This window comes from Gadus chalcogrammus, chromosome 14, assembly GCF_026213295.1.
Source record: "Gadus chalcogrammus isolate NIFS_2021 chromosome 14, NIFS_Gcha_1.0, whole genome shotgun sequence".
In the NCBI taxonomy this organism is placed as follows: Eukaryota; Metazoa; Chordata; class Actinopteri; order Gadiformes; family Gadidae; genus Gadus; species Gadus chalcogrammus.
The window spans coordinates 19,617,860-19,630,359 of NC_079425.1; the positions used below are offsets into that span (position 1 = coordinate 19,617,860).

The 12,500-nt window shown below is 44.8% G+C and overlaps 1 protein-coding gene across 1 annotated transcript in view; it reads right to left on the minus strand.

Annotated features, from left to right (window-relative positions):
- Positions 1-6,400: 6,400 nt before the first annotated feature.
- igdcc3 (immunoglobulin superfamily, DCC subclass, member 3) overlaps positions 6,401-12,500 on the minus strand; it is a 74,255-nt gene continuing 68,155 nt past the window's right edge. Inside the window, exons 9-14 of the mRNA XM_056608119.1 lie at positions 10,464-10,628; positions 9,832-10,020; positions 9,309-9,413; positions 8,939-9,074; positions 7,592-7,805; positions 6,401-6,533 (exon numbers count right to left, since the gene is read on the minus strand). Of these exons, the coding sequence (XP_056464094.1) occupies positions 6,414-6,533; positions 7,592-7,805; positions 8,939-9,074; positions 9,309-9,413; positions 9,832-10,020; positions 10,464-10,628 (929 nt within the window). The 3' untranslated portion in view covers positions 6,401-6,413. The remainder of the gene's footprint in view (positions 6,534-7,591; positions 7,806-8,938; positions 9,075-9,308; positions 9,414-9,831; positions 10,021-10,463; positions 10,629-12,500) is intronic.

A 12,500-nucleotide genomic window follows, 5' to 3' on the forward strand; every position in this document is an offset into this window, starting at 1 on the left:
GCAGATTCCCCTCCTCCTTAACAACGTCTGGTTGCTCAGGTGCACACAGTGCATGCTTCATCAGCCGTCAGCCTCACTGATTAGTGCTGTTACACCGCTCACGGATACAACAGCATGCCTGTTGCGCTACAGGAAGTCAGGAGGAGTCACAGAGCGAAGTGGGCGGAGTCTGGTAGGCAGAAAGTGGAAGAAATCTATGAGGGGGCCGGGGTTTTACGTAAGCATTGTGAGCGAAGTCCAATAGATGGCAAATAGGAGAGGTCTCTGAGGATTGAGATGGGGGTCAAAGGGGGGGGGTCAAATATAAGGATAGGGAGAGGGAATTGGGTTAAATCTAAGACAAGTAGAGTGGGTGGAGTCTAAACAGGAAAGTGGGAGGAGTCTTCAGGCGGTATTGTGCTTCTTCATCTACATTTGAGGTTGTGTGTTCGGAATGGGTGCATATTTCAAGAACATATTATTGAGAATGTTAACCAATCAGTGGTCTTCTGCGACACTTATGGTCTGTTGGTGCTTGGGTACCTAGGCAGAATGCGTTTGGTTTACTCAATGGTTTAAACACACACAAAGACACACACATAGGGCATCAAATAAAGAGGCTGAATCATAATATATTTTTACTAGATCTAGTTTATTATTTTATCAATGTTGTTTCTTCGATCAGTGTTGCACAAGGAACTCTAAAACGATACAAACCATTAACATGGTCAATCAATGTCTTTTTACACATATACATACACACATACGCAACATTCAGTATATGTCAATATGTATACATCTTTAAGAATAGCACAGTTTAAAAACGACAGTAGCGATCCCTGATGATGCTTTGAGAACTTTTAAAATATTTCTTCACCGGAATTCGAGTGTGACAGATACAGTAAAGGCAGACAGAGGCACTGACAGACAGACAGATGTATAGACGGACAGAAAGTCAGATAGACAGAGAAAGAGATGGACAGAGACAGAAAGTCAGATGGAAAGACAGAGAGATTCGACAGACAGACAGAAAGTTGAAAGGACAGATAGAGAGATGGACAGTGAGACTGTCTTTCTCCATGGCTCTCTGTCTTCCTCACTCTCTCCCTCTCGCTCTGGGTGGCTAGTTTAGCCTGGTGAGGAGGAGTCGTCATGTTGGCTCAGAGTGAGCTAGCTTAGTGAGTTAGCTTACAGTGCTGGCTGGGCACAGCATTGAATACAGCATTTGGTTTCAGGCTAGCACCGTATTCTAACCCTGCAGTAATGAACACAAACTGCAGAGCATAAAGGTAATTGTTAAAGTTCTTGTTATAGTGGTTACAAAAAGTCAGACTTTTTCTCCTGTATCATGAATCCACTAAATCAAATATATATGTAGGCTTACTAAAGAAAACGTCTGGATGTTTTCGAGATGTCTCTCCTGGTTTGGAAGTGTTTGTATATCTCTTACCCTGCTGGGACCTATGGCTTGTGGTAGACCATGACATACCTCGTCATGTGACTGTATATCATATCAATAACCGCATCCAGACACATTGAAACCAGCACCCAAACACAGTTCGCCTTCCCAGGAAATGCCAATAAACATGCGTCACATAGAAGATAAGCGGCATAACCGGGGGGCAAGGGCAATGCAGCCATTCTCTCCGTGCCGTGGCTGTTGATTCACCCTGATGCATCCAGCCTGGGGCACTCCTCACACACACTGAGGCGTATCAACTCATCGAGGCTACAAAGGGCCGGCTCGCCGCAGACCAGAGGTGCTTCAATCACGGCGTTTTGGAAACTGCCAGGAGTCAAAACGACGCCGGCTGCGATAGGCCGGAAGAATGGCTCGAGTTTCTTTTTGCTTTGTTGTGTGTGTTTGTGTTGTTGTTTTTTACCAAGAGCACAGCAAACGCCCTGCGGTAAGGTGAGTCCACCCTTTCTCCCTCAGATGCAGCATGAAGAACAAAGTGACACTCACACACAGCGTCGGAAAGAGAGAGCACGACCGGCAAAAGAAAAGCGACAACAAGAAAGAAGGCAGAAACCCCGTTGTTCCTGAAGTCCTGAGGTCACAGTGCTGACATCACCCCCTTAACCCCCGCCCACCACTAGCCCCGATACATCGTCACGGTGACAAGGATGGGATGTGTGTGTGCATGTTGGGTTTGGGTTTGGGTCACGACAACCTGCCTTCATCAACACGCCGCCTCTTTCAATGGGAGTGACTGAGTGTTTAGGACGTTAACATCACCATATAGGGGGCCGGGGCCGGGCTTTAATATCACAGTGTTCACCACGAGTCCAATAATGAAAGAACTACCACACTTCATCTCAGCTAAATGTACACGTTAGCCGCCTGCTATTTTCCACTTTTCTAAGGTCTTTTCTGCCTCTACTGGCCTTTACATACATTGGATTTAGTCTGCCTTATGCACAGAGGAATAGAAATAGAATACTGATTGCAGACAATAAATCACATTTACATTTCATCACCATTTGACAACAGTATAAATGACTAGAAAAATCTTTAAATTCAGCATTATTTGACACGTACAGTCGTTTCGGAGCAGGACATCAGAAAGATAAATGCATATGAAGTGTAGTCGATTCACAATCATATGGCATGGTCATTTGGTGGCAGAGTGATGGATGCCTCATAATGGAGCAGAGGTCTCCGACTGGAAGCCACGCCCAGGCAGAGCAGGGCTCGCCGTCAGAGGATGGCCTGACTCCAGCGCTTTACATCTGGGGCCAGCATGGAGGAAAGGAGCTTGTCTAAGTCACCCAGAGCCTGTCTACCCTCCACTCTCCAGAGGTTAACATGGTCAACACGAAAAAGCAGGAAGCTCTTGGCTGAACCGCATAACAGCCTCAGGTAGTTGAAGTCGCAATGTGTAACATTGCAACTAGTTCCAAGCTTAAAATGACCGTGACATATCTGTAGTCAATGCTGAATTATAGTGATTTTAAATCAAAGAAATCCCATCCTATAACATATTTTACCAAGGAAAAATGCTGGCCAGCCCGTACCTCTCTGTTTACAAGAATTGACACTCCCACAGACGCCACCTAGTCGAGCTTTGCTAGTTCGCATCACACTGTTGCACATCCAGTTAGAGAGGACAGAACACTATTGATTTTTTTGTAATTCTGAATATCCCCCGCATTGGAGGAGCTTAATCTTATACATTACGACTTTAAACGTCAGGCAAAGACCATCACACTTAATGAAAACCACCAACTCTGGGCTCTCCTCCTTCTGTATATTTCATATGGACCTGAGTATTAGTCATAGCTAGTTTGAGAGAATCGGTACGATGAAGGAAAAATGGCGTTAACGTTAGCAACCTAGCTCCCTGACTGCTCTATCTCGAAGTGTTCACAGTTCGCCAGGGTTCAACACAGAGAAAGGAAATCTGCAACAGCTGCTAGAGCCAACCTTTTGTCCACGAGAAAGTAATCAAGTGAGTGTAAATGTGCACTTCCCCTGCGCCCTCACTGAACCAGCTTGAGGTGGATGCTAATAAAACCTGCAAGGCCGCAACACAGAACCTATGGAAGAGCCAACCGAGCATGGCTGAGGAGAGATGAATGGTGCCGAGTTTCTTCTTTCCCATCAGTACAAAGTACATCTGTGCTTGTGAGCACGTATATATATATATATATATGTATATATATATATATATATATGTATTAATTATACACAGTTCCACACGGGAGGAGGAGGATGTTTGACCCTGGAGTCTCTTATGCTGGACGTTTCGTAACATAATACTTTGAACATCACACCAAGAATGAGTACAATTATGTACAAAAGATGAATGGAGAGAAAAAGGAGAGGAAAATGTTGAGCGAAACGGGTGACACAACATAAAAATGACTACAAAGACATGACGATATGTCGCTGACGGTTGTTTTCGGGTGGGTGAAGATGTGCCGTGGCTCTGGCCTTGGGCGTGGGCCTGGGGGGTTCCGCGGTGTACATCACGGACGTACAACACTCTCACAATACCCGCTGCGGTTGGATTTGCATATCAAGCAGCACTACCCCTAGCATGCCATGCTTAAGTAGTACAGTGGTAGTATTAGAGGTTGAGACTGAGATCAACAGGAAGAGCATTGAGGGAAGGGAGCGAGGGGAGCAGTTGGAACGGGAAAGATAATCAAATCCCTTTGGGTCAACGGATACTGTACCGTGGGGCGAGATGTGTATGTTTACAATAAAATATATATCAATAGCAATCGACAAACAAACAAGAACATAATAATAAAAATAGAAATACATAAAATAAGCTCACCATGAAATTGTTTATACAATTACATTCCAGAAAGAAAAAACTGTTGAATAAACTGTTAATCCAAGTGAAATAGTTCAAACACAACGTCAAGGTCCTCAAATGTAACCCTTCCTCTGTGTGAGTCTGTTTGTTTATGTGTATGTGTCTGTGTGGTTTCCTTCAAGCAGGAAGTGACCTGAGCTGGGACCCAATCAGAGGCTGAGGTAGGTAACCAGGCAACCAGCGTGTATCTGAGGAACTCCTGAGTGACAATCGCGGACAGGAAATAGAATGCTCCAGGGACAGGAGGATAGAGAGTAACCTTCTAGTGTGTTCCTAACCTCTTTTACTCTTATCTAATCCCTCTCTCTATAGTCCTTCTCTGCTTAGCTGGCATCTAGCTCTATCATTATTGTATTCCTTAAGCAAGCAAGTCAAGTCAAGTCAAGAGTTTAACACCTGGAGTGAAGACAAACAGGCCAGAGTGGTCCTTCAATGCACTAGAGGGCTGCACCTTAACAGAGGTAATCAAAACTATGCAGAAACGTATCGTTTATCATTGAGAATAATCAAGACTTAAACCATAAAAATAACACAAAGTCATTTACACTCGCACATTTATATTGGGTAATTTCGTTATGAGCTCTGGTACCCTAACACCATGTATTGTTGTGCTTAATGTTATAGACATACATCACATATTTATACCAACTTTAGCAAATCAAACACACACACATAAACACCCTCACATATATGTGCACACACACACACACACACACACACACACACACACACACACACACACACACACACACACACACACACACACACACACACACACACACACACACACACACACACACACACACACACACACACACAATCTGTTTACCCTAGCAGTTTTCTGAGATCCGGATAAAGGATGTAAGTTTGTTTTGAATGCTATCCATCATAAGGAGCATATATCGCTTTGCAGTAGATATTCCTGAATAGTATTCTTAGTGGTGCAATGATTCAAAAACAGTCTTTTTATTCCAATGCAGCAACTGAGACTGAATTTGATCTTCGAGTAATAAAACAAAATCCCAAAAGACTACGCTGCAACACTATAAAACATATAACAATTAAAGAAATCGATCTTGTTAGCCTTTAGGCTCTCGGGAGCTACTGACAATGGTTGTAAAAGAGGGCCGAGGCTCAGAGAATGGGACATCTCATTATGCAACACACAGACACTCAGACACAACAATGACAACAACGACAGCGCAAACAACATCTTCTTGAGGTAGAACTTTGAACTTCAGCGTTTGGAAGTGCTTTATGTTGGATTTCCGTTTCTTTTTATTTTGTTCCGCTTTGAGGAGCAGGAGCAGGAGCAGGGGGGCGGGGGGCTGGTTGGGAGGATGAAGGGGGAGGGGGGGTGACAGTTGGGGGACATCTGAGGTAGCACGGCACCTGATCATGGGGCTTCCTGTCGAGTCCGTCCTTCCGCATGTAAAGTCATTGAACACAAGGGGAAGACACACGCCTAAAGCTTCCCACACAACACATTCATCACGGCTGAGGTAGGTTTTTGTTCAGTCCTAAAAAGTTCACATAGCCAAGGCTATCGCGTGTACGAAGGCTGAAAAAATAAAAATAAAAAAACTGAAAATATAAACTGCTGATATGAAAAAAACTAAGTCCTGAGACAGAATCTATGAACTCCCTGGAGGAGCGCCAAAGTCTTCTGGCGCCGAGGCTGAGGAATCATGGGTAGGAGGAGTGTGGACAGCAGCAGTCTATCACATCCGCTAGAAGTAGTGCTAACACCAATAAATACGCATCATGTAGCACTTATATATATTTAGAGATTTCAATATTCGGACAGCGTGCCGCTGGCAATTAAAACGGAAAAAAATGAATCAAGGAAAATCCGAAAAAAAATTCAGAAGTACCGAATTAACCGAGCCGACCGTTCAGCGGCCTTGCAAAGCTAACTGCGAGCACCTTTTTCTCCGATAGCTTTCCAATACCGGGCCACATGCACGGCAGGGCTCGGTCTCGGACCTTATATAATTTGTAACTTATTGATTTAAAAAAATAAAGGAAAAAAAGGTGTAACCTGAGTGAGCGAAAGAGTCCACGCCACTGTGGAGAGTGGTGTGAGAAATCGGCCTTCATACATCGTTAGCCTTGGTCCTGACGCGGAACGCCCTCTGCAGGCGGCTGCTGGAACTGCGCCTCGGTGTCTCTCTCCAAGCTGAACTCGTCGAGGGGTATTGTAGAGAGCTGCATGGTGTTTTCTGACTGGAAACACAAAGAGCAGGGCAGCTTTTAGAATCCTACCATGAGAGGGCTGAAGCATGTTGGTTTACATTATGCTTCCTGTGGCGACTTAGCATATGGGCTACTCGCTCAATAGGCTCAGCTGCGACCAATCGCTAGAGCCAATATTGGACACGCTTGGCTTACACTTGACAAACTGGCTAGCTTGACATGATATGTTGGGAAGTTTTTATTTATTCTAAGATGAAAGATTGTCTATATGCAAACATGGATAGACCTATGCATAATTTTCAGAATTTTCCATTACAACACAAATGATGGCTTTGGATACACTAGTCAAGAAGGTTTGCTAGCTCCTCTGAAAAATTGATATTTCAAATAGGATAGGTGAAAAATAAGGAAACATGGAAACCCAGAGGTAAATCATTGAAGAGGGGTTTCCATGACCGAGTAGTGTGAATGATTACAAGACAAATGTGTGATTAATGCAGTCATGGTATGTCCCTGATCAATTCGGAACGGGGTTTTGGTAATCGATAAAGGGGATTTAGATGCAAGCTACCTCTTGACGCGAGGTCTGAAAAGGATCTAAAATCCTGGTTATTTATCATAATGCTGACACTGTCGGAAACGCTACCATTGCCATTCAAGTTTTAAAATCCTGTGTCGCAGTTATAATCAATAAATCTTTTGCCACACTTACAGTCTATAAGTCCTCTTTCCAGTAATATCCAATAATCTATAAGTCCTCTTTCCAGTAATTTCCAATAATATATGTTCTTTATCACTGTTACATTCTGCCCTTTATCAGTTACAATCTGTCTTTTGTCAAAGTAACAGTCTGTCTTTTATTACAGGCTCAAAATCTCAATGTCTCAAACAGTCTCCTGTCTTCAAAGACTAGTATTAGTCTCACCAGATATTGGTTGTGTATCATTAGACCAGTGTTTGGCTCACCAGGTATGTGTTGTGTATCATTAGACCAGTGCTGGACTCACCAGGTATTTGTCGTGTGTTGGACTAGCGTTAGGTACACCAGGTACGTGTTGTGTAATGAGTTAGACCAGTGTTCGGCTCACCATGAACGTGTCTCCTGGTTTGGGACCAGAGGAGAAGAGTCTCTGCAGTTCGTTGCTCTCAGGGAAGCTCTTGCAGGCCACGCTGCCGTTCCCCTCCACCTCCCTCCTGGAGGGGGCCCTCATCATCCCTGATGCCCCCTGGGATGACGACGACTCCAGCACAGAGGCCCGTCCGGCTGGGGGGGTGGCCTGGACTGTCTTGCACATCAATAACCTAACCACACACACACACACACACACACACACACACACACACACACACACACACACACACACACACACACACACACACACACACACACACACACACACACACACACACACACACACACGCACACACACACACACACACACACACACACACACACACACACACACACACACATACAACCAGACACACAGACATATGGGCGCGCACACCCAAATAATCATGCAATCGCAAACATACAAACACATGCATGCACGCACACGCACCAACACACATTACAATACACATGTAAGTATATATTTTATTTCAATTTGCAATAATATCTAATTTCTTGGCTAATATTGATATTCGTAATCAACTACTGTGAACCGCTTGTGATTTGACAAAGCACAAAAATATCCACCTTTAAAACTCAGTCAAAAACACATATTTTTAGTTCAACTTTCCTTTCCGCCTCCTGATACTACTTGCACCACCACTTTTATTTTCCTGTTTAACTTGTTTTCATCTCTACATCCAGGTCCGTCCTGTACACTTGTTTCTCTGTTTTTGTCCCTGTGTTTTATGTCCATATTCTCAGTGTTGTCTGATCATGTGTGTGACTGCTATTGACTATGTATCTACTTTTATTGTTTATATGCACATTATTTATAGAGTGTCCTTGATATCTTGAAAGGCGCTGTTTATAATTAAATGTATTATTATCTCCCTCTCCCTCCCTTCTGGCCACCATTGTACACTGTGTTGAAATGTGTTGTATTGTATTGTATTGTATTATAGTACTAAACTGTGTAGCAACTGCAGTAGCTGCTATCATTGCTGTAACACAGGGAATTGGTTAGCCTAGCGATAGTTGTACTTGCACTTGGTTCTATGAACATCTTTTCCGTACCGACAGCAATATATCGATGCACTTCTTATGACAAATATACTTATTGTAATTCGCTTTGGATAAAAGCGTCTGCTAAATGCCGTAAATTATTATTGCTATTATTTTTCCTAATAATCAACGCTGGTCGTTTTTCATTTAAAAACACAGTTGCATGGGACCAATGTATCTCCCGGCGCGTTCCTAACTCAGCATGGATCCACCGCGTGTGTGCGCAGCGTGTCTCTGGGACGGCGCCGCCGCCACCCACCTGCCCCTGTAGCTGAACACCAGGAAGACCACACACAGGATGATGCAGGTGATGCCGATGTGGATGCCGATGATGATGCCTGTGGTGGACGTCCTGGCGTAGTCGTCCCTCACGCAGTCGCACGGCGTGCTCAGCACTGAGGAGACACACACACATCCTGTCAACCGCACACACACACACACACACACACAGACACACACACACACATAAACAAACAAACAGACGAAGACACAGATAATACCACATTAACACAAGAAGAACAAGAACAAAAATCGATGCACCACAAACCAAAGCACGGATAAGGATGTTGGTGTGGATGGAGGGGGGGGGGGGGGGGGGGGGGGGTGAGGGTGGAGGAGGATGTGGTTACCTGATTTCTCCACCGTCTCCCTTAGTGACACGAAGCGCACGGTGGTGTTACTGTCTCCGTGCTGGTTGAAGGCGAGCATCTTGATCTCATAGACCAGAGAAGGATCTAGAAGGAGCCGGAGGAAATAGTAAGCTCAACTCACGCATCAGCCCTCCCCATCGTTCTTCTCTTTTTAGGAAGAGGGAGGGGTAAAACACACAGGTTAGTAAGGCCATGATGAGGACGGGTTGGTTCGTCATGGTTTAGCCTGTGTGAGCGTGTGTATTAGCGAGTGTGGCACAGTGTGTGTTTGTGTGTGTGTGTTCGTGTGTGTGTTTTTGTGTGGCGCGGTGTGTGAGTGTTGTCGTGGCCTGTGTGTTATCGTAGGATGCGTTGTTGTGCTGTGTATGTGTGTGTGTGTGTGTGTGTGTGTGTGTGTGTGTGTGTGTGTGTGTGTGTGTGTGTGTGTGTGTGTGTGTGTGTGTATCTGTGTGTAACTATGTGTGTATGTTTTGTGTCTGTTTGTGCGCTGCAATCTGCTGACCGAGCTGGGAGATGTTGTAGCGGGACGCGTTGCGGGGGAACAGCAAGGGGCCGGTGAACTGGGGCGCATGGGTCCGTCTGTAGAAGAGCCTGAAGCCGCTGTTAGGGCCCATCTTGGAGGAGGGATCCCACAGGACCTGCACCACGCTGCTGTTGATCCTCCGTGTGGAGAAGGACGGGGCGGGCGGCACTGTAGGGGAACCCAGAAGTGAGTTAACAGCAAAACCCAAAGAGATAAACAGCAGAACCCAGGGAGATTCAACAGCAGAACCCAGAGAGATTCAACAGCAGAACCCAGAGAGATTCAACAGCAGAACCCAGAGAGATTCAACAGCAGAACCCAGAGAGATTCAACAGCAGAACCCAGAGAGATGTAATGGTAGAACCCAGAGATCCTTTTAACATCAGAATACAGAGATATACAGTATATAAATAAACACTAGAACCCAGAGAGATTTAACACTAGAACCCAGAGAGAGAGAGCGAGAGCGAGAGCGAGTGAGAGAGAGAGAGAGAGACAGAGACAGAGACAGAGACAGAGACAGAGACAGAGAGAGAGAGAGAGAGAGAGAGAGAGAGAGAGAGAGAGTGGGAGAGAGTGTTCGTGTGTGTGTGTGTGTGCGTGTGTATTACCTTCTCCGTGGGTGCTCTGGGTGGCGGGGTTGGAGGGCTTACTGGCCCCCCGGGAGGTGTAGGCCTTGACGTAGAAGCTGTAGCTGGTGGAGGGCTCCAGGTCCCCCACCACCTGCTGCAGGGTCACCTTACTCACCGCCTCCTGGTACTCCATCTCCACCGGGTCTGGGGGACATAGAGACACGCACAGAGGGACAGGGAACTCATTAGATGAACTCCTTTCCCTCATGTTCAGACTCTACTCGTGCTGGTACTTTCCTTCAACTTTTTTTGACAGCAGTTTGTTATTCTTTTCTTTGCATAATTTTAAAGTGCTTTGGCCGTTGGATGCTTATTTCCCATTCTAATTTGGAATTGAAGTAAATTGAGAGACAGAGGTAGAGAAAGAGAGGTAGAGAGAGAGAGAGAGAGAGAGAGAGAGAGAGAGAGAGAGAGAGAGAGAGAGAGAGAGAGAGAGAGAGAGAGAGAGAGAGAGAGAGACAGAGAGAGAGAGAGAGAAAAATAGCTAATTCATTCAAATCAACTGAAGAGAATAAAACACTGTCAAAATGTTTTTAACGGTCCCAGATTCTTCAAATTTTCAATTCTACGATAAGTGTGTTGCAACACTCTCTTTGCTTGATCACTTTCAATGTAATGCATTAACTGCAATTAGGATATTCAAATGGAGATCACTGATGCATTCAGTCAAAGGTGTCTTGTATAACATGCCCCATGTTATACAAGGGGCTGGTTTTGTTTGTCCTTTTCTAAAATGTTCTATTCATGGTGTATCCTTTCTACCTCCAAACGTTACTCCCTACCTCCCTAAGAGGGCCCAGCACCTCAGAGTCTGTTTGTTTAGATTTAAAGCCCAACCTTGGAAAAAATGCATTTCAGATCTGTTGCCACAGGTCCAGTCCATTACACCTGTCTTTACGTGGTATCTGTTCCTCTTCTGATAAGCTATTCCTGAAGCTTGCAAGAAGCTGTTCCATGGACTGAATAGAGTGGATCTCCAGTTTGGCAGCCAGACACCACGGTGTCATCTATATTCCCACCAGTCAGTTGTCAAGCTCCTTCACTGTCACTGCATCAGATCTCATTAAATTCCAGGTTGCCAGGGAATATCCAGACAAGCCCCATTTAGGGTTGGCTCCCTCAGTAGATAGTGACTTAAATGCTGGCAAATATTGAAGACTAAAAAAAATATATATAAAAAAATCCCTACCAAAGTTCAGCCGGCCTTCTCCTGGGTTAGATGTGAACAAAAAAATCTATACAAGGCTTTTCAAAACTCAATTATCAAGTGCAGCTTAAATCTAGAATAATGCCGTGAGCCTTGCTTAAAGACCTGCAGGGAGATCAAAAACGCCATGTCGTTGTCATAATACAGTCACCCAGATTGTTTGCTATAATGGTGTATTCAGGGAAAAAGCCATCTCCATCTCTTAAAAGTGCCTTGCATTGTCTCCCCCGCTGTTTTTTACGACCACTGGCTCATCCTCCAAGTGAACTCCTTGGTACTTGATTGCATTTGTGGCCAGTGCAAGCACTTACGGTAGGTTTGTTTTTTTCCTTTTGACATTTTCCTACAATTAATGCCCTACTTTTAGCCCAATCCATGTTTGAGGATGACATTTTCCCATAGAGCGCCACAATCCGTCTAAACATTTCATCTCCACCATCCTCCCTAATAGCTAGACTAACATCATCTGTGTGTGTGCGACAAAATGGAGCGACACCATCAGCTACCATGACCCCTCTCGGCTCTTTCCTAATCCTACACAGTAAATGTTTGATTTCAAGACAGTAAAGCATCCCAGAGACATTGCAGCTCTGGTGAATACCCTAAACTATGCCATAACCATCCTGATATTGGCAAGGAAACCACCGTAAGCCTCTAAGACTCTCCAGAGTTATTGTGGCCCCAGCCGGACAAATGCCTTTTCTTGGTCCATGGTAATAAGAACAGGGAGATCCAATAAACAAGAGATTTCCAAATACTCCCGGATGAAGGCTATGTTATCCGTTATTGATCTGACGGGTCTGTGTGCA